General features: G+C 60.3%; 1 protein-coding gene across 2 annotated transcripts; it reads right to left on the reverse strand.

Annotated features, from left to right (window-relative positions):
- Positions 1 to 161: 161 nt before the first annotated feature.
- FIGNL2 (fidgetin like 2) lies at positions 162 to 27974 on the reverse strand. Of its 2 annotated transcripts, none has more exons than XM_070052258.1 (2): positions 27723 to 27974; positions 162 to 4335 (listed from the first exon to the last, which is right to left on the reverse strand). In XM_070052258.1, exon 2 carries the CDS (start codon positions 4322 to 4324, stop codon positions 2351 to 2353), a length of 1974 nt encoding a protein of 657 aa, XP_069908359.1. In that variant the 5' UTR covers positions 4325 to 4335; positions 27723 to 27974; the 3' UTR covers positions 162 to 2350. The 2 variants fall into 2 exon arrangements, with proteins under 2 accessions (XP_069908359.1, XP_069908358.1); XM_070052257.1 differs by having other exon boundaries at positions 27601 to 27973.
- Between the last annotated feature and the right edge of the window lie 11 nt (positions 27975 to 27985).

Consider the following 27985-nt stretch of genomic DNA (forward strand, 5'->3'; position numbering starts at 1 on the left):
CCTTGGAGCAAAGAAGTCCCACGGGAACTTTGTGCCCAAGGAACAGAAACACCCGCGGAATCCCTGGCAGACCGGCCTGGGTGCCTAAGCATCCCTCCTCCCCACCCCAGGACTCCCCCCATCGCACGCTCCCCACCCCCACCAAGAAATCCTCCGGAAACCACCTGTCATTGCTTTAATACTGTGTTAATACTTTCTTTTAAAATACAGTCTCTTCTGAGGTAGACCATAACTGCAGAGCATCGTCAGACAGGAGATAAATATGTCCATGTACAACACGCAGCAAAATGAGGTAGAAATGGTTACAGCCGGAGGACAGGTGCCTGACCCTGACTGGGGGGGAAGGAGCAGGCTAGCTAGCAGAGGCCACCCTCCCCCCGCCGGCCCTGGGATTCTTTGGTATGTCCCCCCTCCCCCCAGCCCCCACCAACATTGCCAGAGCTGAACCTGCTCTTTTCCCTACTACCTTGGTGTCTAGGAGGTAGGTACCGGTAGCCTGGGGGCTGTCTCCTTGTGCAAAGTCCCCCAGGCCTGGGGAACAGGAAGAGCCCGGGAGAGCAGCCTGGGTCTTGGTCAGTGAGCCCCTGGCTACCCCCAGAGCCGTCTGCCTCTTGAAGACACGGATCCCAACCCTTCTTCTTGACTGGCTCCGCCCACCCACCCCCTGCGCACGCGCACACACACCTGAGAGAGAATCCCTCGCTCACCGCACGCTCCCTCTGCACCCGGCTGACTCCCGGGAGAGGAGAGGGTTTGGAAGAGACCAAGAGGGAAAAGCAAGCAGCTTTCCTGACAGCGCTCCCGGGCCAGCATGGGCCCTCAGCACCTTGGCACCTGGAATGTCCCCCAGGGACACCCTCCCTGCCAGGACGGGGAGGTGGTAGACTCTGTGGGAGCTCCATGGGCAGTCAGGGGCAAGGGAGAGCGGCTGGGCTGGGGGAGGGAAGAGGAGGCGCCCCCTTGGACCAAAGCTCAGAAGTGTGAAACAGAGTAGGGGTGCCTGCCCGGGTGGCCCGGGGAAGGAGAGGGCTAGGGCTCTCAGAGAAAAGGGCTCCAGGCCTGGGGGAAGTGTGGGCCGGACCGCGGCTGCATCCTGCATGGCGCCAGTCTCTGTCGCACCTGCAGCTCAGAGCTGGGCCTCTGAGGGGCCCAGTGAGGGGTGCACAAGCCCCCCCCCCACCCACACACACAGGGAAGGCAGCTGAGGGCTGGCAGTCTTCCCTGCCCAGGTGACTGGGGGCTCTCTGCTCAGGCAGGGCCCCCGGGTGAGATGGCTTCTCTGGGGACTTTTTGCCTTCACCCCCTTGGCCATTGGGGCCCTCTTAGCCCACTTGCTGGACCAGGAGCAGGCCATGGACAAGGGGTACCCCAACTCTGGATTAACCCTTTCCCAGGAGATACTAGGCTGCGGCAAGGGGTGGGGGGAGCAGCAGGCAGGGAGCAAGCCCCACCCCCTCTGAAGACCACCCGGCAGCCCCCCATACACACCCCTGCCTACCGCCACGGGACTTGGGGAGGAAGCCCTGAGGAATACATTCTGTTTCTGCCCTGGCAGAGCTCCGGGTTTTGCCCTGCCCCTGTCCCAAGCCCGCTACCAGCAGCCAAAGTCCAACATTCTTTCTGAGGTCAGTTTCTTCCTGAGTTGTCAAAAGAAAAACAGCAAACGCTACACATCTTACAAAAATAAGAGGCCTAAAATAAAGAAGCTACATTTCTGGGATTTCTCCTCAAAAAAAAAAAAAAAAACAAACAAACAAAACAAAAACAAAACAAAACAAAACAAAAAACTCTTCTTTGGGCTTTGGGTGTGTTTTTGTTTTTTTTTTTTTCTTCCCAGCTGAGTGAGAGATAAGGAGGTGGGAGGAAAGTCTCCCGCCCTCCCCAGTCCCGGGGGCCTCTGGCTCTCCCGGCTCAGGGACAGTCAGAACCAGGGGGCCAGGGACAGCGGCAGAGGCGCGGGAGAGACACCGCAACAAGGCGCAAGAGAAACAGGGCCAGCGACAAAGCGACTGCAGCGAAAGCGGAGGAGTGCAGGGTGCCATTTTGCAGGAGGCAAAAAGGAATTGTGGCGGGGGGGGGGGGGGGGGAGAGTGCCGGCCCCGTGCGGGTCCGCCCCATCGCCTGCGGAGATGGTGAGCCTCCCTTCCACAATAAATAGGAAAGAAAAAACAAAAACAAAAACAAAAACCTGAGTACACAGCGCATCTGGCATCTGGACCTGCCTGGAAGAAGCGTCCTCCTTCCCCCAAAAATGAAATCCACCCGCAAAGCACCCCCCATCCCCAGCCCACTTTGGCCAACGGCTTTCCCCGCAAGCGGCGGCGGCGCCCGCGGTCCTCCGCGCGCGCCTTCAGTGTCCGGAGCCGTACATCTTGTCCCACTCCACGAACGAGTCCAGTTCCTTCGGGGAGGCCCGGGGGCCCACCTTGGCTAGCGCCGCCTCCAAGTCCTTGTAGGAAAGGGGGCGCTGCAGCCCCGCCAGGCCCGTTCCGGCCGCCGCCTGCTGGCACAGCTGCCCCAGCTCGGCCCCGGAGAAGCCCTGCGTGCCCTGCACCAGGGCCGCGAGCTCCCGCTCGCTCAGCGCGCAACCCTGCTGGGCCAGCGACCGCCGCAGAATCTGCCCGCGGGCTGGGCCGTCGGGCAGCGCCACGTAGAAGCGGAGCGCGAAGCGCCGGCGGGTGGCCTCGTCCAGGGCGGCGGGCCGCGCGGTGGTGCCCACCACCAGCACGCCGTCGGCCCCCGCGCCGCAGCCGCCGTCCAGGCAGGCCAGCAGCGGAGCCTGCAGCGCGCCGTCGTCGCGGGCGGCCAGCAGCGCGTCCAGCTCGCTGAGCAGCAGCACCGCGGGCGGGCGGCAGCGCGCGGCCGCGAAGGCGGCCTGGAGGAGGCGCGCGCCCTCCGCGGCGCCCGGCGCGGCCAGCGTCGCCCCGCGCAGCCGCAGCAGCGTCGCGCCCAGCTGCGTGGCCAGGCAGCGGCCCAGCAGCGCCTTGCCTGCGCCGCGCGGCCCGAAGAGCAGCACGGTCCGCGGCGGGCGCGGGCTGCCCGGGTAGGCGGGCGGCCTCAGCAGGGGCCACACCAGCTCCTCCTCCAGCGCCGCCTTGAGCGCGCCCTGGCCCGCTACGTCTGCCCACTGCACCGGCGGGCCGCAGTCCAGCATCTTGCTCGTCACCAGCTCCAGCGCGCTCTGGTCCACGCCGTTGGGAGGCTCCCCCGACGGCACCGCGAAGCCGCCGCGGGGAGCCGGCGCCGGGGCCCGCTCTGGAAACTTATCGAAGGGCTCGAGCTGGGGGCCGTAGGCCGGGGAGCCCAGAACCTTCAGCGGGACGCCGCCGCCGTACTTCCCCGACGCTTCCTCCGCGGCTCCCGGCGGCTTGGCCCGGAACCCGTTGCCCCGACATTCGCCGTTGTCCGCGGCGGGGTAGGGGGCGCCGTCGGCCGCGGGGGCTTTGGCGGGCTCGTACGCGTACTTGCGGTAGCGGCCGTCCGCGCCCTCGTCGGCAGCCTTGCGCTTCAGCGACACTCCGGCCTCGGCGCCGGGAGCAGCCGCCTGGAAGCCATAGGAAGCGGGCGCCGGCCGCGGCGGCGCGGGCGCGGGCAGGGGCGTGGGCGCAGCGAGGCCGGGGGTCAGGTAGGGAGCCGGGGGCGCGGCCGGGGGCGGCGGGAGGGCGCCGTAGCCGGGCTGCGCCGCGTAGCCGCCCGCGGGATAGTTGTAGAGCGGCCCCGAGGGGCCGTACCCCGGCGGCGGCGGCGGCGGCGGGGGCTGCAGCAGCGCGGCCGGGGGCGGCGGGGGTAGCGTGGCCCCGGTCTGCGTGCAGTAACCGGGCGCCAGGTACCCGCCGCCGTAGCCGGCCGCGTACTCGGGCGCCGCCGACGTGGCCCCGCAGGCGTTGCCGGCGTACAGGGGTTCAGGCAAGTTCCCCGCTAAAACCGGGGAGCCCGCGAGGCCCCCGGTACCGCCCGCACCGCCCGACTTGGTTCCCGGGAGGCCCTCGTGGAGCGAAGCCAAAGGATAGGGCGGCTCGGGCCCCGGCCAGGGCTCAGGGTCCGCCTTGGCGCCGTTGAGGAAGGCGGCGTCGCCGTAGCCGCCCAGGGTGGGGCGCTCGTAGGGCGAGTCCAGGACCCCCGAGTACTTCTCTGCGTAACGTTTGAGAAGGTTGGAGGCAGTGAGAGCGGAGATGTCGTCGTGCGCCCAGGCGTAGTGGCAGCGCTGGCGACCCCCCGGAGGCAGCTCCAGCTTGTGAGCCGGCGACGGCGTGGTGGAGGAGACGTCCAGGTGCTGCTCTGGCCACTGGTTGAGGGGCTGGGCGTGCTCCTGTGTCCAGTGCATCTTTGACAGAGCTGCAGGTGAGAGAGAAGGGGGGGGGGCGCGACGGTTGAGAGCCAGCAGAGGCCTCTGGGAACCCGACTCCACTGACGGGCAGCCCCCGCCAGCCTCCTACCCTCGCACGCTTGACACCAAAGCCCCCTTCTACCCCGGGATTTAAATGAGCTCCAAATACTGCCCTCAGAGCCAAGGGAAGCCTCCAAAGGATACGGCCAACAGCTGAACTCGCCCTTCCCCCTCCTGGTGTCCAGGAGGTCGGTGCCGGTAGCCTGGGGGCTGTGTCCACCTTGATCTCGAAGGCAGTGGTTATGATTTTGTCAAAGACGAGTGCCCGGGGTTCCTGACCCTCCGGCTGGAACTCCCACATGCCCTCTTCCCAGTGGCGGCCCCTGAGAATCCAAAGCCCCCTTTGGGCCCCAGGTCGGAAATGCTCCCTGCGTGTGCCTCTCAGCCTCACGGTCCCTGACAACCCGCTGTGGTTGACCCAAAAGTCCCTTCACTTCCTCTCCATGCGGTGTCTGGGCCTCTGCCTGGTGAAGTTGGAGCGCCCCGGGGTTCCACCCCCCACCAACAACGGCACCATAATGGCTGTGTGCCCAGGGCGGGTACCTGCCGGCTGCTTCATTCCCCAAATGCATCTCGCCACAGTACACAAGTATTACTCAGGCCCTATTGCGGAGAAAACAGGGTCACACGATCACAGACTGCGGGTCACAAATTTCTGAGTTTCCCAGAAACCAGACGAATGTGGGATTAGACTCACTTTGTGATGTTAAAAAAAATTTTTTTTGCTCAAAAGAAGCAAAAAGGGGGCTGGCACTGTGGCACAGCAGGTGAAGCCACCACCTGCCATGCCAGCATCCCACATGGGCACTGGTTCAAGTCCCGGCTCTTCCAATTCTGATCCAGCTCCCTGTTAATGGCCTGGGAAAGGCAGCAGAAAATGGCCCAAGTGCTTGGGTCCTTGCAACCAGGTGAGAGACCTGGAGGAAGCTCCTGGCTGCTGGCTTCGGATCAGCCCAGCCATGACCTTTGTGGCCATTTGGGGAGTGAACCAACGGATGGAAGACCTGTCTCCCTTCCTCTCTCCAATCTGCCCTTCAAATAAATAAATAAATAAAGCCACTGCCTGCAGTGCCATTATCCCATGTGGGCACCACTTCCAGACCTGGCTGTTCCACTTCCGATCCAGCTCTCTACTCGTGCACCTGGGAAGACAGAAGATGGCCCAAGTCCTCGGACCCCTGTACCCATGTGGGAGACCCGGATGAAGCTCCTGACTTTGGCCTGACCCAACCCTGGCTATTGTGACCATTTGGGGAGTGAACCAGCAGATGGAAGATTCATTCATTCTCTCTGTCTGCCTCTGTAACTGCCTTTAAAATTGGGGGGAGAGGAAGGGGAGGGGGCGGGAGGTATGAGTCAAACTCTGCTAAAACAGACCCAGGGCCTGGGGACCAGCACTGCCCCAGCATATGGCTCCAGTGGGCCGGCCCGATCCTAGAACAAAATCTCTTTTCTTTCTTTTTTTTTTTTTTTTTTTTTTTTTGACAGGCAGAGTGGACAGTGAGAGAGAGAGACAGAGAGAAAGGTCTTCCTTTGCCGTTGGTTCACCCTCCAATGGCCGCCGCGGCCGGCGCACAGCACTGATCCGATGGCAGGAGCCAAGAGCCAGGTGTTTTTCCCGGTCTCCCATGGGGTGCAGGGCCCAAGCACCTGGGCCATCCTCCACTGCACTCCCTGGCCACAGCAGAGAGCTGGCCTGGAAGAGGGGCAACCGGGACAGAATCCGGCGCCCCGACCGGGACTAGAACCCGGTGTGCCGGCGCCGCTAGGCGGAGGATTAGCCTAGTGAGCCGCGGTGCCGGCCCAAAATCTCAAAAAACTAAAAGGGCCCACGGTGTGCCAAGAGACAAGTATTTTTGCTGTGGATTATTTCTCAGACTTAAGCTTCTGATGAGTTACTGAACAGGTTTGGGCATTCTCACAATCTAGGCAAATTTTTATTGAGTAAATCCCGAGTGCTTTGCTAACCATGAATGGGCTGTTTCAGCCAGGTGGGAGAGATCCCTGTGAGGCGACATCCCTATCTAAAGCGGGGACATAGGCATGTGTGCCTGGGGCTCTGCGCTCTGGCCAGCATGCCACACCTGGTTAGAAGGCCTCACCGTGGAGGTGGCAGCTTTATGAGAAGATGAGTGAGAGTGAGGGGCCGAGCTGACTAGGCAGGCTAGAGGCAGCAGGGTATCCCAGATCACAGGCACAGCACCTCCAAGGGTGTGGAGCACAAGACACTCAGAAAGCCAGGACCAGGGCTGGCATTTGAACGCTTGTGTCACCGGCCTCCCACATCAGAGTTCCTGGGTTCAAGCCTGCTTGGACCATCCAGCTTCCTGCCCATGTACACCCTGGGAAGCAGCAGCAATGGCTCAAGTACTTAGGTCCCTGCCACCCATGTGGGAGACCTGAATTCAGTTCGTTGGGTCTGCCCGGCCCCGGCTGTCACAGGCATGAGGAGTAAACCATCAGGTTGAAGAGTTAGAGAGGAGAGGCAGAGAGAGAGGTCTTCCATCTGCTGGTTCCACTCCCCAGTTGGCCACAATGGTCGGAGCGGCGCCGATCTGAAGCCAGGAGCCAGGAGCTTCTTCTGGGTCTCCCACACAGGTACAGGGGCCCAAGGACTTGGGCCATCTTCTACTGTTTTCCCAGGCCACAGCAGAGAGCTGAATTGGAAGTGGAGCAGTAGGGACTTGAAATGGTGCCCACATGGGATGCTGGCACTGCAGGCGGCGGCTTTACTCACTACATCACAACACTAGCTCCATCTCATACATTTTTTTTTTAAAAAAGCAAGTCAGGGGCCGGCGCTGCGCTCATTAGGCGCCTGCGGTGCTGGTACTCTGGGTTCTAGTCCCAGTTGCTCCTCTTCCAGTCCAGCTCTCTGCTGTGGCCCAGGAGGGCAGTGGAGGATGGCCCAGGTGCTTGGGCCCTGCACCCACGTGGGAGACCAGGAGGGGGCACCTGGCTCCTGGCTTCAGATCGGCGCAGTGCAGTGGCCGTAGAGGTCATTTGGGGGGTGAACCAACAGAAGGAAGCCGTTCTCTCTGTCTCTCTCTCTCACTGTTTTAACTCTGCCTGTCAAAAAATAAATAAATAAAAATAAAATAAATAAAAATAAAATAAAAAGCAAGTCAGGGCAGCGCCCTTTCTCAAGGTGCTTTACTGCCACCCTCTGGACAACCGTCATAATACATAATACATAATGAGTATGGTATGATTTGTACCCCCTTAGAAGTAGAGCAGGTTAAGCCACCAACTGGGGTGTCCACATTCCATGTCAGAGTGCCAGTTTGAGTCCTGGCCCCTCCTCTTCCAATCCAGCTCCCTGCTACTAAACACCCTGGGAAGCAGCAGGTGATGGCCCAAGTACCTGGGCCTCTCCCACCCACGTGGGAGACCAGGATGGAGTTCCAGGCTCCTGGCTCCAGCCAGACCCAGCCCTGGCTGCTTTAGGCACCTGAGGAATGAACCAGAAGATGTAAGATCTTTGTCTCTCTTCCTTTCCAATACATTAAAAATGAAAAGATTTAGAGCAGATAAATTAGTGAAAGGCAGATTCTCCTGTACTGGTCAAAGCCTCAGATTGTCTTAGGAAAGGAAAAAAAATGAGGGCTGGCACTGTGGCACAGTGGTTTGAAGCCCCGGCCTGAAGCATCCACATCCCATATGGACGCCAGTTCGAGTCCCGGCTGCTCCACTTCCCATCCAGCTCTCTGCTATGGCATGGGAAAGCAGTAGAAGATGGCCCAAGTCCTTGGGCCTCTGGACCCATGTGGGAGACCCACAGGAAGCTCCTGGCTCCTGGCTTCAGATTGGTGCAGCTCCCGCTGTTGCGGTCATTTAGGGAGTGAACCAGCGGTGGAAGACCATTCTCTCTCTGTAATGCTTTCAAATAAATAAAAATAAATCCTTTATTTAAAAAATGAAGCAGCAGAGCTCCTGGGCAGTGCACAGCCTACAGAACCACACCTGTGGGACCGTGGGGAGCACCCAGACATGCCGGACCCCCAGAGCTTTGAGCAGGGGTAGAGAAGAGGCTGGAGCTCACCCAGCGTCCTCTCTGGGGCAGAAGACAGGCTCTGAAAATAAACCCAATGTCGTTGTCACCGCCCTAGGGAAGGTGGAAGTCGGTGCAGCCTCCCTCCAGAGGCACGAGGGCGCACAGCTGAGAGTGGTCTGGGGGCAGCTCTCGCCCACAGGGCCCCTGAGATGGGCAGCATTACTCGGTAATTTCCTGTAACTTCAAGGTCACAAGTGGCTGTGGCAGGATCACGGGAGGTAAGCGTTGTATTGCTGCATGGACCCTAGCCAGTTTGGGATTTGGGTTTTGTTTGTTTGTTTGTTTCCTATTTACCGGTATCTCTGCCTTGGCTCCTTCCCATAGAGGGAAGAGAGTTGGCTTTGGTGCCAGGGAGAAGCAACCCCGTGCCGAAAGGCGTGGACTTTGGGGAATAATGCGCTGCGTGTGTCCAAGCAGCTGGAGGACAGGACCCCAAGGGCAACTTCGGGGACAGGTGGACGTCCCCCTTCCACTGTGTATGTGGGTGTCAGCACGCCACGTGCGCCCAAGACATGGGTGATTTGGGACCAACTTACATCATGACTGCTTTGAATTATGATTTTAAAATAAAAAAAAGCCTCTGGATCTAGACGTATCCACACACATCTCCTCCAGGCCCCACCGGCCGCTCTGGTCCTCCTGGTTGCTGTCACATGGTATCCTCGGTCCCTCGTACCCTGAGGCCCTGGGCCGAGCTCCCTCAGACCCTGGCCCCCATGGTCCTCCCTAAAAAGCCTCACCCTCAGACCAACCTCAGGGCCCCTGCTGCGTGCTGGGGATGGTGGGTCCCTTGAGTCCTCCTCCACACCTGCACCCCAACTCCATGCCACCCCCTCCTTTCACCCCTGGATTCAGCCCCTTCCCCAGTGGGACCTTGCCCGGGACGCTTCATCGACCACTTGATGGCTAACCCTCAGCCTCCTTGGATACCGGCCCTTCCACTTTGGGGAACTCTCTTCCCATTTCAGCCAGGAAAGAAAAAAATATGCAGCCATTGCGTGGCTCTCCCTCACCTCGGGCCCTGATTTCACCTTGCCATCCCTGCTGGACCTCAGGCTGGCAGCTGGCGCCCGCGTGAGCTCCGCCTCTTCTCTTAGCACGGCTCAGCTTTTCCCGCCTTCCAGATACCGCCCTGGACCCAGTCCCTCCCTCCCGCCCCCCAGCAGCCAGCCCCCTGCTCCCCTTCTGCGCTGCTCCTGGGGCGTCGGGCCCTGCCTGCAGCAATGCGCCCTCTGCTGGCGGGCCTCCCCTGTTCTACCCGCGAGCAAGGCAGCCGAAGGCGATCCTGGAGCCTGTAGGACTCTCACCCCCTCCTTCCGGGACGGATCGCAGCCGCCCCAGGACCAGGCTCCACAGGATGGCAGGAGGAGAGCAGAAGTGTGAGGCGAACACAGGTGAGGCTGCAGTGGGGCCCAGAATGCTGCTCACACGAGCCCAGACGCACACCAGCTTGCTGGCGTGCGCACAGCACACACAGCCTCCAGAGGGTCGGTGGAGCCTGCTGTCTCCCCGCCCTGTCCCCAGGCCGGCCACAGGCCACAGTCCTGCTATCACACAGACAGCACCCCCAACCATTCCAGCTCCTGCCCGAGCCTGCAGGAAAGAGCCCCTGCCCCAGTCCCCCAGAGCACCTGCCCCCTCCCTTCCAGGTTCCCGGGCCACACCCAGTCCCCTGGGAATCAGCTCTGACGGCCGGAGACCTGGTCTTCATAGAGGCCTGGGCTCTGTGTGACCCATGGTGCTGGCCCTCATCCAGCCTGTTTCTCCATCCAGTAAAGGACACATAGAGTGGTTTTAAGGGTTAAAATGTTGGGAAGCCAGTGCTGTAGCATATCGGGTAAAGCTGCTGCCTGCAGTGCCAGCAACCCAAATGGGCGCCAGTTCAAGTCCCGGCTGCTCCACTTCCTGATCCAGCTCTCTGCTGTGTCCTAGGAAAGCAGTGGAAGATGGCCCAAGTCCTTGGGCCCCACACCCGCATGGGAGACCTGGAAGAAGCTCCTGGCTCCTGGCTTCAGATCGGCGCAGCTCCAGCCATCTGGGGAGTGGAACCAGCAGATGGAAGAACTGCCTGTCTGTCTGTCTGTGACTCTGCTTCTCAAATAAGTAAATAAAACATTTTTAAAAGTAAAAAAAAAAATGTCGGTGAAGTACACAGTCCAGCATCCACTAAGAGCCCACCCAGTAACCCGTGCTGCCAGTGACTCAGCATGTCTGTCACACACCCCCTCCCTGGGAGAAGGGAGCTGGAACATTCTCTGCCAGTGTTTCCAGGCAATGGAGACATGGCACACTGGTCTTTGTGCCTTTCCCCAGCACTCAAGCCATGGAAGCCAACCAGTCCCATTCTCTGCTTTGCGTATCTCACCGGGCCCTGGCAGTCCTGAGATCAATACCATTATCATCCCATTCTCCAGATGAGGAGACTGAGGGTCAGTAGGAGTACCACCTCTTCGAGGTCCCACAGCCACTCCACAGTGGAGCCCAGCACTCTGGCTACAGAGCCAGGCCTGATGGATTTGCCAGGCTGCCTCTCAGCCCAGCCTTTGGTCCTTGGGGCCACAACACGGCTGTACCAACACTCCTATGTGCTGGCTCACAAGCGTGGCCGTGGCCCAGAGCTGTGCACTGAAGAAGAATCTCATCTCCTCCCAGCAAAATGGCGCCCTGCCACACCTATCTGCCTTGTGTCCCCCTCAGGTGCTTCTGCCCCCCTGTGGCCCTCCATGCGTGTGGCCTCTGGCAGGCTCAGCTGGTGCGCCCCTCCCCCTTTCCCTGGCATCCTGGGCTGCAGGTACCTGAGCTGTCATTGAGACCACAGGCAAGACCCCTGACATGCTCTGTGTCCACTTTCGTCATCTGTGTCTTGAGACAGTTGGCTTTGGTAGGTAGACTTCAGACATTTTTCTTCCCTCTAGAAACATTTACAATAAATTTCAGGGGCTGGCATTGTGGCGCAGCAGGTTAAGCCACTGCCTGGGACACCAGCATTCCCGTATGGGCGCCGGTTCAAGTCCTGGCTGCTCCACTTCCAATCCAGCTCTGTGCTGATGACCTGGGAAAAGCAACAGATGATGGCCCAAGTGCTTGGGCCCTGGCCACCCACATGGGAGATCTGGAAGAAGCTCCTGACTCCTGGCTTCAGCCTGGATCAGCCCTGGCCATTGTGGCCATTTGGGGAGTGAACCAGCAGACAGAAGATATTATTTCTCTCCCTCCCCCTCTCCCTCTCCCTCCCCCTCCATGACTTCAAATAAGTAAATAAATCTTTAAGGCCGGCCAGCGCTAATCCTCCGCCTTGTGGCGCCAGCACACCTGGTTCTAGTCCCGGTCAGGGCGCTGGATTCTGTCCCGGTTGCCCCTCTTCCAGGCCAGCTCTCTGCTGTGGCCAGGGAGTGCAGTGGAGGATGGCCCAAGTGCTTGGGCCCTGCACCCCATGGGAGACCAGGATAAGTACCTGGCTCCTGCCATCAGATCAGCGTGGTGCGCTGGCCGCAGCGTGCCGGCCGCGGCGGCCATTGGAGGGTGAACCAACGGCAAAAGGAAGACCTTTCGCCCTGTCTCTCTCTCTCTCACTGTCCACTCTGCCTGTCAAAATAAATAAATAAATAAATAAATAAATAAATAAATAAATAAATAAATATAAAAAAATCTTTAAGGCCAGCACTGTGGCATAGTGGGTAAAGCTGCCACCTGTGATGCCGGCATCCCTTATGGGTGCCAGTTCAAGTCCCAGCTGCTCCACTTCCAATCCAGCTCCCTGCTGATGTGTCTGGGAAAGCAGCGGAAGATGGCCCAGGTGCTTGGTCCCCCGCACCCTTGTGGGAGACCTGGAAGAAGCTCCTGGCTCCTGGCTTCGGATCGGCCCAGCTCTGAATGTTGTGGCCATCTGGGGAGTGAACCTGTGGATGGCAGACCTCTACCTCTCTCTCTCTCTCTCTCTGTGTGTCTCTGTCTTTCCTTCCCTCCCTCTGTAACTCTGCTTTTCAAATAAATAAATTTAAGAAAAAAAGAGTTACAGAGAGAGGGAGAGACAGAAAGGGAGAGAGTACTAGAGCCATCTTCTGCTGCTTTTCCCAGATCTTCAGCAGGGACCTGGATCGGAAGTGGAGCAGCAAGGACTAGAACCGGCGACTGCCGGCACTGCAGGCAGCAGCTTAACTGTCACACACTGGTCCCACTGTTCTACTTCTGACCCAGCTCCTTGCTAATGCGCCTGGGAAAACAGCAGAAGATGGCACAAGTGCTTGGGCCCCTGCACCAACACGGAAGACCCAGATGGAGTTCCTGGCTTCTGGCTTCAGCCTGATCTGTCTGTAGTGGGCAGCTGGGGAGCGAACCAGTGGATGGAAGATCTTGCTCTCTCCCTCTCTCTGTAGCTCTGCTTTTCAAATAAATGAACACATTTTATGCAGGGTGGGAGGCCCAAGACCTCCCTAGATCTCAACAGAAACTGAGATTCTGGATTCATTACCAGGAGGAAGGACCGACACCCCCCACCACCATACCAAATAGGGCTTGGGGGCAGGGTGGAGAAGGAGGGGCAGCTGGACAGCGGATGCGCGCCTGTGTGGAAAAGGGGCCGAGGCCGCCCTTCTGGGCAAGGCTTCTCCAGCTCCATTATCTCCGCCTGGGACGGAGGGGCTGCGTGGAGAATCCCATTGTCCGGCCCCGCACAGGGAAACCCCATTCATCCATTCACCATGGCTCCCACAGGCCTTTTGTCCCAGGCTTTTTGTCTGCTGCTCACAACCGGTGCCCTGGGTGGGTTGCAGGGGTAGGGGGAAGGGGTGGGGGTCTTGGGCTGGCCGCCTGGCAGAGCCTCAACAAGACTGTGCCCCCTCCTCTGGGCCCTGCCCCCTCATGCCAATCTCCAGTCACAGCAAGAGAGAGGAGATGGAGGGGTGACAACGGCACCCGAGAGGACAGGTCACCTTCCCCAGCTGTCGCCCCACCCACCCTGGAAGTCTGACTGGGGGATGCCGGGGCCTGGGCCAGGGTCTGGCTTGGGTGGGGCTCAATGCATGTTTGGGATGAGCCGTGGGTGGGGCTCAATGCATGTTCGGGATGAGCCGTAGGAGGCCAGAGTGGAAACTGCACGATCCAGTGTGTTCAGGCTGCAATGCATTTGCGGCAGGTGCACGGCGCCACTGCCCCCTCTTTGCAGACAGCAAGTTTTTATGCCACCTCCAGCGGGCCGGGCCCGAGGACCAGCACTGAAGACACGCGGACTGGGCCCAGGCTCCCAGGCTGGAAGATGAGGTGGGAGTGTCCATAGCCAGGCAGGAAGGAGGGAGACAGGAAAGAGAGAGAAAAAGAAAGAGAAAGGAGGGGGGAAGAGAGGGAGGGAGGGAGGAAGCAGGGGAGAGGGAGGTGTTCAAAGGATGCCAAGTTTCTGCTAGGAGAGGTCAGTGCAGGAGAGCTATTGTTCAGTGTGGTGATTGTGGTCAATCACAACATACTCAGTATTGGAAATCGCTCAGGGAGTCGATTCTAAGTATTCTCAACACAGATAAGTATGTGAGGCAGTGCATATGTTAATTAGCTTGATTTAGTCATCCTCCAATGTATGCAGATTTCAAGACTTCGTACTTGTACACCATGGATATATACAAGTTTTTAAAGCTTTTTTTTTTTTTTTTTTTTGAAAGGTGGAGGAGTTGGGGAGAGATCTCCGATCTGCTGGTTCTCTTCCCAAACAGCCACACGGTTGGGGCTGGGGCTGGGCCAGGCCAAAGCCAGCAGCCTAGAACTCCATCCACTTGGTACATCCTCCACTGCTTTCCCAGGTGCATCAGCAGGGAGCTGGATCAGAAGTGGAGCAGCCGGGACTCGAACCAGCAGCCACATGGATGCCAGCGCTGCAGGTGAAGGCTTAGCTCTCCACGCCACAGTGCCAGCCCCGAAGGTAAGCTTTAAAATAAAAACTTGTCATTATATTACCCTTAAAACATCTAGACAAATGTTTATTACTGAGGAGGAATCACGGGAGAATGATTTTTTTAAGCCATGCAGGGAAGAAAGCTGGGGCTTCAGACACAGCTGAGAGTCTTTTCGGATGCAGACTTGGGATCTGGAAGAGGGAAGGGGGGATGCCCTGGGGATAGGGTGGAGGGGAGGTCCCAGCCAGGAGGGAAGGAGAGAGCAGCACCCAGGGAGACGGCGGTTGGCCCGAGGCCACACAGCCTCCTGCAGGGAGAACCGGAACCAGAGTTTGGAACCTGACCGGCCTGAGTTCTGTCCCACCTGCCCAGGCTGGGTGAGACAAAGATGCACACTTCGGGGACATAGCCTCTCCTGCCCTCACACTCTGTCCCTGGTGGGGGAAGGTGAGCATGCCGGGCCCAACAACACAGAGCCAGCCAGCGCTGCTTCCCTAATATCCTGGCATGGCCAGCCCTTCCCTGTTCAGCTCCAAGGCCAGCCCTCTCCCGGCACTGCCGCCCATCACCCACCACAGTGCCCCGCCCCCCGCCACCGCCTACTCTTCCTCACACTTCCCTGATCCCTTCCTGCATCCCTCCCTGGCCTCTCCAGCTCCAACCGAGCCCTGGCCTTCCTGGGGAGGCTGTAACAAGCCCCACTAACAAATACTGGAGTATTCATCCCATTTCATGGGAAAAAAAAAACACCAAAATATCTAAATCCCTCTCTAGCTACATCCTCTCTCTACTTGCTTGTTACCCTGCACCTGCACCCCCAACAGCAACAACAGTGAAGTGGCTACTCCGGGTACAGCCAGGCACCCTGCCCCACATGCCACCTGTACCACGCGCACGTTGCCGGTCAGCGGTCAGCCCGCGGTGCACAACTCCCAGTGCTGGGCTGGCTCTTCAGGCCAGCGTCCCCTCCCCCCACTGCCACACTTCTCCCTGACACCCCCATAGCCCGGACTGAGCTGCAGAACCAACACTTCCAGAAGCAGGCTTTGCTGGCCCGCCCTCCGTCTTCCCCGTCACGGACTAGGGCAGCGTCACCCTCGCTGTCACCCTTCCCGCCACCAAATCCTTCAGGCTGAACTTCCAACTCTATCCCTGAGAAGCCACTTCTCCTGCCTCCAGGGACAGCTCCCCGCTGGATGGCGGCAGCAGTCTCCCAGCTCACGTCCCCAGCTCTACGCCACCCTATGCACCGGCTACTGTCAGCACCCACCTGGGGGCCTAGCAAACACTGCCCACCATTCATTCTTCCCCCAAAGTGTCTGCTGGCTCCCACGGCACTCAGGATAAATTCCAAACTCATCACCCTGGCCTGCCTGATCCTTAAACCCTCAGCAGGTGGGCTTTACCTGCTCCGCTCCAGCCCCACTGTCCCCCTCAGTCTGGTGTTCACTGTGTAGCACTCAGCCTAATCTGATGAGGACTTCCTTGTCTGTGGGACCCAGGAGGGCTTCCATGAGTGAAGGACTTTGTTTCGCCTACTGATACATCTCAAGCACCTAGGACAGTGCCTGGCACACACTAAGTTCTTAATGGACTATAGGCTAGATGGATGGACGCATGGATGAGTGGGTGGGTGGGTAGATGTATGGAAGGATAAATGGACAGGTGGATAAGTGGATGGATGGACGGGTGGATGGATAACTGCACAGAAAGATGAGTGGGCGGATGGATGGATGAGTGGGTGGGTGGATGAGTGTGTGTGGATGGGTGAATGGATGGATAGTTGGACAGATGGATGGGTGAGTAGATGGATGGATGGATGGATGAGTGAGTGGGTGGATGGATGGATGGATGGATAGACAGATGGATGAGTGAATGGACAGATGTGTGTGTGGATGGGTGTATGGATGGATAGTTGGACAGGTAGATGGAAGGATGGATGGATGAGTGGGTGGGTGACTGTGTGGGGATGGGTGAATGGATAAATGGACAGATGGATGGATAGCTGGACAGAAGGATGAGTGGACGGATGGACAGATGGGTGGGTGGGTTGATGGATGGATGGGGGGCCAAGGAACTTGAAGTTGCCTCTGTGTCAGATAAAGAGTCAAGGTGACTACATTTGAGCCCACCCAGGACACTAAGCGGCAGGAGGTGGAGCCAGGAGGCGACCTCGGGGGTGACAGGGGAGTTTGTGTCTGTGAACCCAGGAGACCACACAGCCCTGGCCTGGCTGGAGCTGAAAGGCACCCACTCCAGCCCCCATGGGCCCCACCTGGCCTCCCTCTTTAAAAAAATCTCCCTCCTTCTGTCTCCACCGGTGCTCAGACCTCTGAGAGAGGACAAAAGGGCCGATGGAATTCCCATCAAAGGCCGCCGGACACATGGTAAAGAGATCAGGGCCCTTGGGAACCTGCTTCCTGGAGGCAGTGAGGCCTCCGCGCCAGCCTGGCTCCTCTCTGGGCCGGGGGTGGGGTGGGGTGGGGGTGGGGCTGTGGCCTCGGCCCTCCTTGTGTGTCAAATGCCACACAGCAGGCGGTCTGCAGGAGAAGCTGCCGCATCTGGGCTGTGTGCTGTGTGCGCGCGCGCGCGCGCGCGCATGCGGGGGAGGGGGCAGCGCTGAAATCCCCGCCTGCATCTGCGGTCAGGGCCACAGCCGCGCTGGGACCATCTGTTGTGGTCCTGAGAAGCCAGGCCAGGGGCCACACCCTTGTGGAAGGAGCTGGCTCCTTCTCCCAGCTTCACAGTTGTCCCTTGCTCCCACATTTCGCCCCGTGCCCGCCAGACAGGTGTCCTTCTCCCCATTATTGTCCATGGGAGGAAAGGGTGGCTCAAGGAGGCAAAGTGAACCTGTGAAGGTCACAACAGCTAAGAAGAGGGGCCCTGGAGGGGCTGGTACTGTGGCATAGTGGGTAAAGCTGCAGCCTGCCAGTGCCAGCATCCCATATGGGCGCCGGTTCTAGTCCCGGCTGCTCCTCTTCCGATCCAGCTCTCTGCTGTGGCATGGGAAAGCAGTAGAAGATGGCCTAAGTCCTTCGGCCCCTGTACCCTCATGGGAGACCTGGAAGAAGCTCCTGGCTCCTGGCTTCAGATCAGCACAGCTCTGGCTGTTGTGGCCACTTGGGGAGTGAACCAGCGAATGGAAGACCTCTCTCTCTCTCTGCCTCTCCTTCTCCGTCTGTATAACTCTGACTTTCAAATAAATAAATAAATAAATAAATAAATAAATATTTTTTAAAAAAAGAAGGACCTGGACCCATTCTGCCAGCCCTTCCTTACCCGAGCCTTGACGAAAATGCCCAGGTGCCAAGCAGGGCCCTCACATCAAAATCAGCGGGTCTCCAGGGCTCCCTGGCTAATGCTCAGCTCCAGCCCGAGCCTCAGCCCCACTCACCCCCTCTTTCAAGAAGTCTTCTTGGATTACCATCACCAAGGAAGTTCCCAAGACGTGTCAAAGCCTCGCTCCACTTCTTCCCCAGTGCAGGCTGTCTGTCTCCTTAGGTGTTCATCTTTCCTGTGCCCCACGGCCTCTTAAGTCTCAGCCACGACCCCAGCCAAAACTACAGTCACTCATGCGGTGACCCGTCCACGCTAACAAAGCCCCCACCACGCCCAGAGGTAGTGGGAGGGTATAAGGCTGGACAGGTGCGCTCCCTAACCGGCTTGATCAGGTAGGGACATGGTCTGCTAGGGGCCTGATCCTTGCTCCAGGCCAGATGAAAATCCTTTGTCTCTGCCCAATGATCTGGGCACAGTGGACACCCCAGCCCCCACTCCTCAAATAGCCACGCACCCATGCGTATGCATACATATACACACATACTCCCAGCTGCGGCCATGAGCCCCCTCCCATGGCCCTCTGGCCAATTGCAGCACTGGAGACTAAGTCCCACTGTTCTGTGCCCCCCCCCCCCCGCCGCCCCGGACTACACAAGCTCAACCTACAACTGACAAAGCGGGGGTGGGGGAGCTTGGGAGGAGACACAGCAGGGGGGTGGGCGCCTGCTAGGGGCTGGGAGGAAGCTGACATGGGGGGCCCAGCTCCCGCAGTGGGTAAGCAGCCCATAAAATCTCAGTTCCCACAGTCACCGATCAGACAGCCCCTGGATGACCCAGGAAGCTGGGGTTGCTCTAGGTAAAGGCCCTGAGAACCTGCAAGCTGGACCCAGGACCCAGGCTGCCAATGCTGCACCTGCAGACACAGCCTCATCGCGATTCCCAGGAAGGGCACTGGGCCCCTGCCTGCCCCACCCCCGTGTGAGCCTTGGGTCGGGGGAGGGCTCAACCTGGCGGCCATCTTTGTCCATGCTCGGGCCTGAGGCTGCCCGCCGGACTGCAGCCTCATCAGAGCCGCTGATCACTTTTCCAGCTCTGAAATGCTCCCCTCCTGCCCGCCACCTTCTCTTGGGGGCTTTCTCCAGACCCGCCTCCTGGGGCTCCACCCTCAGCTCAGCCCAAGCCAGGCAATGTCCAATGTCCACTGCTGTCCTCGTCCTCTCTCCCTGCAGGAGTCAGGCCAGGAGACCCAGCCTGGAAATCACCCTTGTCCTTCCCCTGAGAAAACACGATTTATCTGAATTTGGTTTGCTCCACGTGGTCAGGCACTGCCGGCATGAGGAAGCCACTCTGGTGAGCCCAGCATTTTCTCTCTGGGCACTCTCCAGGAGGGTCCAGGCTGCCTGCCCCCTCGAACCTCGAGTCTCTGTGGCTGGGAACTGACCCGTGCCTGGAGCTGCAGTGGACTTCAATAACGGGGCTGGAGGGGCTGGTGCTGTGACATAGCCGGTAAAGTCGCCACCTGCAGTGCCAGCATCCTATATGGGCGCCAGTTCAAGTCCCGGCTGCTCCACTTCCTATTAGCTCTCTGCTGTGGCCTGGGAAAGCAGTAGGAGATGGCCCAAGTCCTTCGGCCCCTGCACCCGCATCGGAGACCTAGAAGAAGCTCCTGGCTCCTGGCTTTGGATCAGCGCAGCTCCAGCCATTGCAGGCAATTGGGGAGTGAACCAGGAGATGGAAAACCCCTCCCTCCCTCTCCCTCTCCTTCTCTCTCTTTGACTTTCAAATAAATTAATTAATTAAAAAAAAAAAAAAAAACGGGGCTGGAAAGGCAGAGATGGAGGCCAGGGTGCACCTACCTCTTCTTCCCAGAGAGCTCCCGACACAGCCAGAGCTGTCACCTCCCAGAGGTGGCAAACGAGGCTGGGGGCCTGAGCTCCAGCAGGGGTGAGGGGATTATAGTACGAGCCCCATCTACAGTGGGACACAGTCTTTCCTGCCTTCTGCCCCGTCTTCACCCTCACTGCTGCCCCCAGCCCACCCAAGACAGCCTGACCCGGTCGGGATATGAGTGAGGCAGGTGCCTGAAGCCTCAAAGACTGACCCAGGGCTGGGGGGCTCCAGGCACACTCTAGCAAGCCCAAGGAGGCCATCTGGAGGTCTCAGCCCCCCACCCCTCCCCGTGATCAGCTGTCCCAGGAGTAGCACCGGCCTGAAACAGCCTCCAGGATGCTGGGTGGATGTCCCCATGTTCTCAATACCACCCAGAAGGGCTCAGGGTTTGAGACAGGGCCAGGGGCAGTCTCCACCTGGGTGCTGCAGCCTGGGAGAGTAGAGGAAGGGCGGGACTCTCCAAGGCAGCTCCCAAGGGAGAAGCCTGCTGGGGCCCACAAGAGCGCCATCCTGCGGGAGTGAGATCCCCAGCCCTGCCCCTGACCGCCTAGCCGTCACTGAAATGCAGACTGAGTGGTAGATCCCAGTTTCCCGGGGATGCCCCAGCTTGACCCTGAACCCTGAGAGGCCTGGCGCCAACTTCCCCTCTGCCAGCAGAGAGAGGAGCCCCAGGGCCCTGCCTCGCAGCCCCCACCCTCCTCACCCTCCTGCCACTTAGAAACTGCCCTGGGCAAGTTCACACGCTCAGCTCCAGGCCTCTCTGCAGCACCTTCGATGCCCAGACTCAGCTGCAGCCCAAGCCTCATTTTCCCAGGGGTCCCTGGGAACCCAAGAGGAGACATGGGATTTGGCGTGGGACTCTGTAAGCCCGCCGGGGGGCCGCAGGGGCCGAACACAGCCTAGTGCACCTCCTGTCCAAGCAGACAGACATCTGGGAGACGCTGGGTCTTCTCAGGGCTCCAGGAGTGCCGCTGACACCTTGTGTGAAGTGGCCCACAGTTCTCACGTGTTCTCTCTGCCCCCCACCTGCCACCAGGGCCCCTCTCTGGCACCTTCCTCCACATCGGCCCAGCCCCGGGCCCGTTAAGGGATGATTGGCTTTGCACACGGGACCCACTCTGCTTCTCCCAAGGCTGCAGGGGACTCCAATGAGCTGGCCCATGCAACACAGGTGCCCAGTGAGGGGGGACTGCCAGCTCTGGACAGCTATGCCCGTCTCCTCTGGGGTCTGCATCCTGGGTATACCTGGTATGGCAAGGTCAGGGCTCTCTCCAGGTCTAAGCCATAGGCCCTGTGGCTATCGGGAACAGATGTGTGTTCTCAAAAGCACTTTCTCGGGCCGGCGCTGTGTGTTAAGCCGCCACTTCTGACGCCAGCATCCCATGTGAGTGCTGGTTTGTGTCCCAACTGTTCCACTTCCGGTTCGGCTCCCTGCTGGTGCACCCGGGGAAGGCAGTGGAGGATGCCCCAACTAACTGGGCCCCTTGCACCCATGTGGGAGACCCGGATGGAGTTCTAGGCTCCTGCTGTCATTTGGGGAGTGAACCAGCAGATAGAAGCTCTCTCTCTCTCTGACTCTCAAATAAATAAATAAATAAATCTTTTAAAAAAAAAAAATACCGTTCTCACTGCACAAAATAAAAGCAACCAGGACCATAAACTCCATGAGCGACATGGAAATATGATTCTACCCATGAACTCTCCAAGGGCTGCCGATCACAGGTCTGAGCCCAAAAGCCCAGGGTCTCCTCCAGGCCCCCCTCCCACCCATCACCAGGAGCAGGGTCCGGGGGTGACTTGTGGCATTTCAGGTTGCATGTGGCTGCCAAAGGCTGGGTGACTTTCTGTTCCTGGCCCGGCAGGGGGTGCGGGAGAGACATCCCCCCCCCGGGGGGGGGGGGTCTGGGCTGCCCAAAGGTGAGTAACAGGCCCAGGCAGCCCACCCAGCCTCCTCCTGTCCCTTCCCAGGCCCGGGGGTGCTGAGCTGAGTCACTCCAGCTATGCAGCTTGGCCGGTCCACCTGGTATGAGCGGGCAGGGCCACAGGCACAGAGAGAGAGAGAGAGAGAGAGAGAGAGGATGCTGAGGAGGGCCCACAGCCCCTTGCTCTGTCTGCCCGTATGGGATTCCCAACACCAAGTTTGCCCTAGGTGCTTCCACCTGTAGGTCAAGGTCACTTACATCACCCAAGGGCCACAGGGCTTTATTCCCACAGGACAAAGGAGGACCCTGAGGCACAGATAACTTAGGAAACCCAGTTAGACAGAGGGCGATCGCCCAGGCAGTCTCCAGCCAGGTGCTTGTCTGCCTCCCACCTGAGAACCAGACGTCATCGCTCCCCTTTAATAGCTAAGAAAACAGAGGTGGGGGCTGGCACTGTGGCATAGGAAGTTAAACCTCTACCTGCAGTGCCGGCATCCCATATGGGTGCTGGTTTGAGTCCCAGCTGCTCCATTTCCGATCCAGCTCCCTGATATGGCCTGGGACAGCAGTAGGAGATGAATCAAGTCCTTGGGTCCCTGCACCCACGTGGGAGATGCAGAAGCAGCTCCTGGCTCCTGGCTTAGCTCTGGCTGTAGTGGCCACATGGAGAGTGACCCAGTGGATGGAAGATCTCTCTCTCTCTCATCTTTCTGTCTCTTCCTCTCTCTGTAACTCTGCCTCTCAAATAAATATTTAAAAAAAAAGCACTTGGCTCTGTCTGAGAACAGGTGGGCTGCCTGCAAGTGCTGAGCTCCCCGTCGGCAGGGACATTCAGCATCCGAGTGCCCGGGCAAGTGCAAGCACTCTTCTCATCATCTCTGGGTCGCCGCCACTTGGCTGTCTAATAGACAAGTCCCAGACTGAACTCCAGACCTCCCCCAGCCCATTAGGGCAGCTGCATCTTTCTCAAGGAAGGGCCCAGACCCTAGAGTTCAAGCCCAAAGAGGTTCAGCACGGGAGATGCTGTTTTGAGTGACAGCCTTCTGGGAAAGCAGCCTCCATGTGGAGTAGTGCGGGTCCAGCCACCAGCGAGATGCCATCCCCTTGGAGGAGCTGGGTGTGAGGGCAATCTGTCCTGGGGGCTGAAGTCCCCAGGGAGCAGACAGGCAGGCAGGCTGGGTGGGTGGGAAGGGTCCATTTTCAGGTATAACCCAAGCCCCACCAGCTTTCTTCCCCCTTAGCCTGGACAGAACAAACTCCACCAGCCCCCTGAACATCCACAGGCCACAGCTGCAGGTAGACACTCTCTAAGCTGCAGGCTTAAAAAAAAATTATTTGAAGGGCAGAGTTACAGAGAGGGAAAGAGAGAGATTTTTGCATGTGCTGGTTCACTCCCCAAATGGCCAGGACTTCAAGTCAAGCCAAAGCCAGCAGCCAGGAGCCAGGAGCTTCTTCCAGGTCTCCCACGTGGGTGGCAGGGGCCTAAGTACTCAGGCCACCCTCCACTGACTTTCCAGGCTCATTAGCAGGGAGCTGGATCAAAAAGTGGGACAGCCAGGACTCCAACTGGCACTCACATGGGACGCTGGCACCACAGGCAGCGGCTTAATCAGCTGCGCCACGATCCAGGCCCCCAAGGAGGGGCCTTTGTCCCCTTTCCCTACATCACTTGGCACAGCCTCACCAGGAAATGACTCCCTGTGCCAGCCAAGTAGCTGGTGTTCGCCTGCGGCCTCCCCGCTCCAACCCGTCCTGTCCCCTCCCCAGCTCCTGTGCCCTTAGAGGCTCCCTTAGCCCAGGGAATACAGGGATGGTTGGTCCTGAAAGCATAGTCTGTCCCTTCACTTCTGAGCCGGCCCCCAATCCTTGCAAGGTCCCTGAAGGTGGCCCCGTATCAGAGGGTGTGGGATGATTCAACACCTAGATGCTGACCCATCTAAAAGGCCATGGCAAGCAAGGCCAGGGCTGGAGACACCCTCTGTGTCTCCCTGGCCACATGGGAGGCTGAGGGCTCTTAGTGGACACCCCAGGCATGCACGGCCCAGCTCAGGGCTCAGTGAGCCTGGAGGGAGCCTCGGGGTCCCAGGACTCCAGGCCCTGGCTGGGTAGCCTCTGAAGCCTGGCTGAGGTCCCCGGCTTTGCAGACTGCTCACTGTGGGGAGGCACCAAGGAGAAAAGAGCCAAGGCTCTGGGGTGGCTCCCACCGCAGTCTCCTCTCCCCGGCCGGGCAACCAGGGCCACGGCAGTGCTCATGAGCTGGGCGCTGTTCTGAGGCCCACCTCACAGAGGACAGAGCGTGTTTCATGAGTGTTATGTGAGCGTGGGCCACGGATCCACGCAAAGGCTCGGAGCCAGGTTTCCCTGCCACTCCTAAAACAGCAAAGCCCTCCCAACCAGGGCTGGGATGAGCAGCTCAGACCCCGACCTGGCAATGGATCCCTTTCCACCTGAAGGCTGGCCCAGCCCCCACCGCCCCCCCACAGCCCCTGCCAACACCACGGCCATAGAGCAAGCACTGAGGGCAGAGGCCGCCAGCCGTGGGCTGCAGCACATCAGAGGGGGCCGGATTGGAGTGAGAGTTTGGGGAGCCCAAGAACCCTGGAAAGCAGTTTGCAAAACCTGGTACCAATTAACAGCAGGACATTTTTCTGGGGGGCGACTCTGATTAGCCCCTCCAACGGCTCTGAATCAAAATCCACTATGGGGGCCAGCACCGTGTTGCAGTGAGCTAAGCCTCCACCTGCAGTGCTGGGATCCCATGGGTGCCAGTTCGAGTCCCAGCTGCTCCACTTCCAATTTGGCTCTCTGCTATGGCCTGGGAAAGCAATGGGAGATGGCCCAAGTCCTTAGGCCCCTGCACCCATGTAAGAGAACTGGAAAAAGAAACTCCTGGCTCCTGGCTTCAGATCTGCCCAGCTCCAGCCATCACGGCCATCTGGGGAGTGAACCAGTGGTTGGAAGATAGCTCTCTCTCTCTCTCTCTCTCTCTCTCTCTGTAGCTCTGCTTCTGAGATAATAAAGAAATAAAATCTTTATTTAAAAAATCTATTTTGGATCTCCACGCTGGGCAATCTTGAGGGTGACAGGCATTTAAGCATCAACTCCACTCCCATCCTCCGAGGCCAACTGAGCTGCCACTCCAGGAGACTGTCACAGATGTCACTGCAGCCCGTCAGGGGCCCCCTGCCCTGGTCGTCTCCCTCATCGGCTCTCCAGCTGCCCCAAACAGCAGAAGACTCCAGGACACTCGGAGGTCTACCGGGTGTGGGCAAGGTAGGGGCCCTCAGTATTACAGGCCGCAGGTGCACCCAGGCTCGGGTCCCCCTCCGCCATATGCAGCCCTGGATCCTCACGGAGCTGTGCTCCTGCAAGGAACCTGGTTTGCCTGAAATCGGGTGAGGGAGTCTTAACTGCCCAGTTGAGAGTAGAGGCGAAACTGCTAGCAGGCATAGGAAGGCGGGGGGAGACCCGGCCTGTCCTCTGCCCTCCCTGGCTGACCGACGGTGGGGGGAGGGGGAGGCAGGAAGGCGGGCTCCTAAGGGTCCAGAAACTGCAGCAGGAGGAGCTGGGGGGTGGAGAGTGGGGGGAGTCTGGGCCCAGATAATAAGCAATTGTTAATGTAATCCATATGGATCCTGACTGGCCTCTCTGTTTAACAGGATGATAATGGCAGGGAAGGAATGCGGGTCCACGGGGAAGGAGAGGGGCAAAGTCCTCCCACACTTGGGGGTGGGGGTGGGGAGAGGGTCATGGAGGAGGAGGAGCAGCAGCAGCAGCAGGAGACCCACCCAGGGGTCTCCACCACCCAGGAGCAGAGAGCGATTGGCCTGGAAGTGACCAGAGTGGGCGCTGTGCAGGCTGCCTGGCGAGAAGCCCTCACAACCCGCCTTGTACTGGGCCCGCAGACACTGGTGGGCACCCACAGGGTGCCACGCTCTGCGGGGAGGGGGGCAGGCAGGAGGGAAAGGGTTATGTTCCACAAAGGCTGCAGCCAGGCACAGGTGCAGGGCTGGGAGGCCACGGAGGGAGGGAGGAGCCAGCGACAAGACTCTTGGGAGGCTCTGGAGCAATGTGGCATCCAGGCTGGGCCTTGAAGAATGAGGAGGCTGTGGGGAGACGGGGACAATGGGGAAGGCCTTTGGCTGGGGGAACTGCAGGGCGCAAAGGCAGAGAGGCGTGAAATTGCGTGGAGAGAGTCTGAGATTTCAGCAATAAAGCTGTGGCCCAGGGGAGGGAGGGGATTCTTGATCCATAGAAGCTGCGGCCATGGATGACCAGCAGGAAGGCAGGAAGGGGCACTGGAGTCTGCTCTCCCAAGCTCCTCAGGGTGCGGGCTGCAGAATTGTCCAATTACAGCCCAGCCCGGGGCCACACCACAGCCAGAGACTGGAGCAGAGTTCCCAGCGCCTCTCAGCCCCCTCTTCTTCTCCCGGGGAGATGGGGGTGCCCCCGAGGAATGGAGGCAAGCCAGGCCTCAGGAGAGAGACTGCACCGCTCCACACAGCTACAACCCCTTGGTCCAAGAGAGCTTCCTCCAGAACCTACTACAGCCCGGCGATCAGGGGCGCTGGGGCCTCTGCGCACACCGATGAACTCAAGAAATCCACGAAACGGTCTTAACGTGGGAGAGGGGGATTCACCAGGCCCCGCCCCGTTCCTCGCCCACCCCCAGGAAGTCTCGCCCCGCCCCCTGCCCCCGAGCGCTCCGGGCCGAGGGGAACCGCGCGCACCCCGGCTGGTGCCCAGCGCGCGGGTCCTAGGAGGCCGGGGGTGGGGGGGCAGCAGGCCACAGCCTCTGCTCCCGGGTTGGGAGGCTCGCGGGCGCCGACCACGGAAGATGCCTTGTGGGGGTCGGGCTCGCCCCCCACCTCCGCCCTGAAGGACCAGAGGTCTTTGGATGCACCTCGGCACCTCTGGGCCGCTCCACAGCAAAGGCCGAGGCTGGGATCCGAGAAGCGCCCCCACGCCGGAAGCCCACAGTGGGGCTGGCGCCGGGTCCCCACTCCTCGGTGCCGGAACGAGGCAGGGGCCGGCTCGGCCGCCGCAGCCCGTGCGGACGACAACACAAACATTCTTCCGTCCTCTATTCTCCTCCAAATTAGGTATCCATGGAGACAGGGCCGGCAGCCTGACAGCCCCACGGCCTAATCCTGATTTAGTGACCGTCCCTTTAACAGCCCACCCACCCGTCCACCCACCCCTGCGCTCCGGGCCGCCGCGGGGCGCCGGCTCCAGGCTGCTCGCACTCGCCCCGCAGACCCCTTCCCAGGCCCCCTCCTCCGGCGGGGCCATGGGGGGCCGGCGGGGCCGAGAGAGGGGGGTCCACGTCCCGCTTGGGCACCTACTGCGTACCCAGCACCCCGCGGGGGCCCCTCTGCGAATTGGACCCTAGCATGGGAATCTCTGTGTAGCCCCGAGCGGATGGGAAGTTTCGGGGGCTCCCTCCAGGTAGGGGGAGCTCAGGGGGTGTCCTCTGCAGCCTGCAGCACACGGGCGAAGGTAAGGGGGTGTCCCTTGCAGCCCCAACACTCAGAGACTGGGCTCTGCGCTCCCGGGCCACGGCAGGAAGAAGCGGAGGGGGTGGGCGTTAGGGGCGCGGGCACCCGAAGTAGCCTCGGTCTCCTGTCACTGCTCCGTCACCACGCTGGGGAATCTCCGGGCCGTAACCCAGCCCCCACCCCTCCCACACACACACAGGGGCCGCTGGACAAAGACCTGACGGAGTGGGAGGGGCCTGCGGGCCGGCCCTCGGGCTCCGGACGCTAGATCCTTCTGGGACCCGAACCCGCAAATCTGGCTCCCCGCTCCCCCCGCCCCCAGCAATCGCGCAGGCTCCCCCCCACCCCCCGGAGTCGGCTGCTCCCTAGGGATGCAGCCTGCGCACTGGAAGGGGTGGCGAGGGGGTGCCCGTCGGCGGCCCAGCGGCGACCCCCTGCTCCGCCCGCGCCCTCCCCCCGGGAAGTGACCCTCGGCTCCCACGCACCCGCTAGGGTCTCTCGCCGGCCTTGCCCTCCGACCCCCGCCTAGTTGAACCCCGCGACCCGCAGCCCCCGCCCTCTCCGGCCCTCTCACGGCCCCGCGCCCGCGGACAAAGCTCCGGACACCCCGACCGAATGGTCACCACCCCCTGACCCCGGCCCGCCCGCGCGCTCCCGTGCCTGCCCCCGCCCCGGTCCGCAGCCCCCGTACCTCGGCATCCCGGCCGGGTCCTAGGTGAGCGTGCGCGGCCTGGGAGGGCGTCCGGCCCAGGGACCGGGGCGGGGGCGCGGGCCGGGGGCGACAGGCCAGGGCTGGGGGGCAGCGGCGCTCACCATCCTGGAGCCGCTTCTGCTGCGGCTGTTGCGGCCGCCGCGGCCGGGAGCGGGACTGGACAGTGGGGGTGGCCGGACAAGGGGCGGCCCCGGCTCCCCCCGCAGGCAGGACCCCCACCCCCACCCCCGCCTCCCCTCACCCGCCCCAGCGCCCTCCCTCACAGGCCCTCGCTCCCCTCCCCTTCCCCTGCTCCTCCCCTCCCCTGGTGCCCCTCCCTTCCCCCAACTCCCGCCCCTTCCCCGGCCCTCTCCACCCCCGGGCT

The sequence above is a fragment of the Oryctolagus cuniculus genome, chromosome 11 (assembly GCF_964237555.1).
Source record: "Oryctolagus cuniculus chromosome 11, mOryCun1.1, whole genome shotgun sequence".
Taxonomy (NCBI): Eukaryota; Metazoa; Chordata; class Mammalia; order Lagomorpha; family Leporidae; genus Oryctolagus; species Oryctolagus cuniculus.

What these genes read in the sequence shown, in the direction of transcription:
- FIGNL2 (XM_070052258.1), bottom strand. Translation starts at nt 4,324, where the DNA reads ATGCACTGGACACAGGAGCACGCCCAGCCCCTCAACCAGTGGCCAGAG.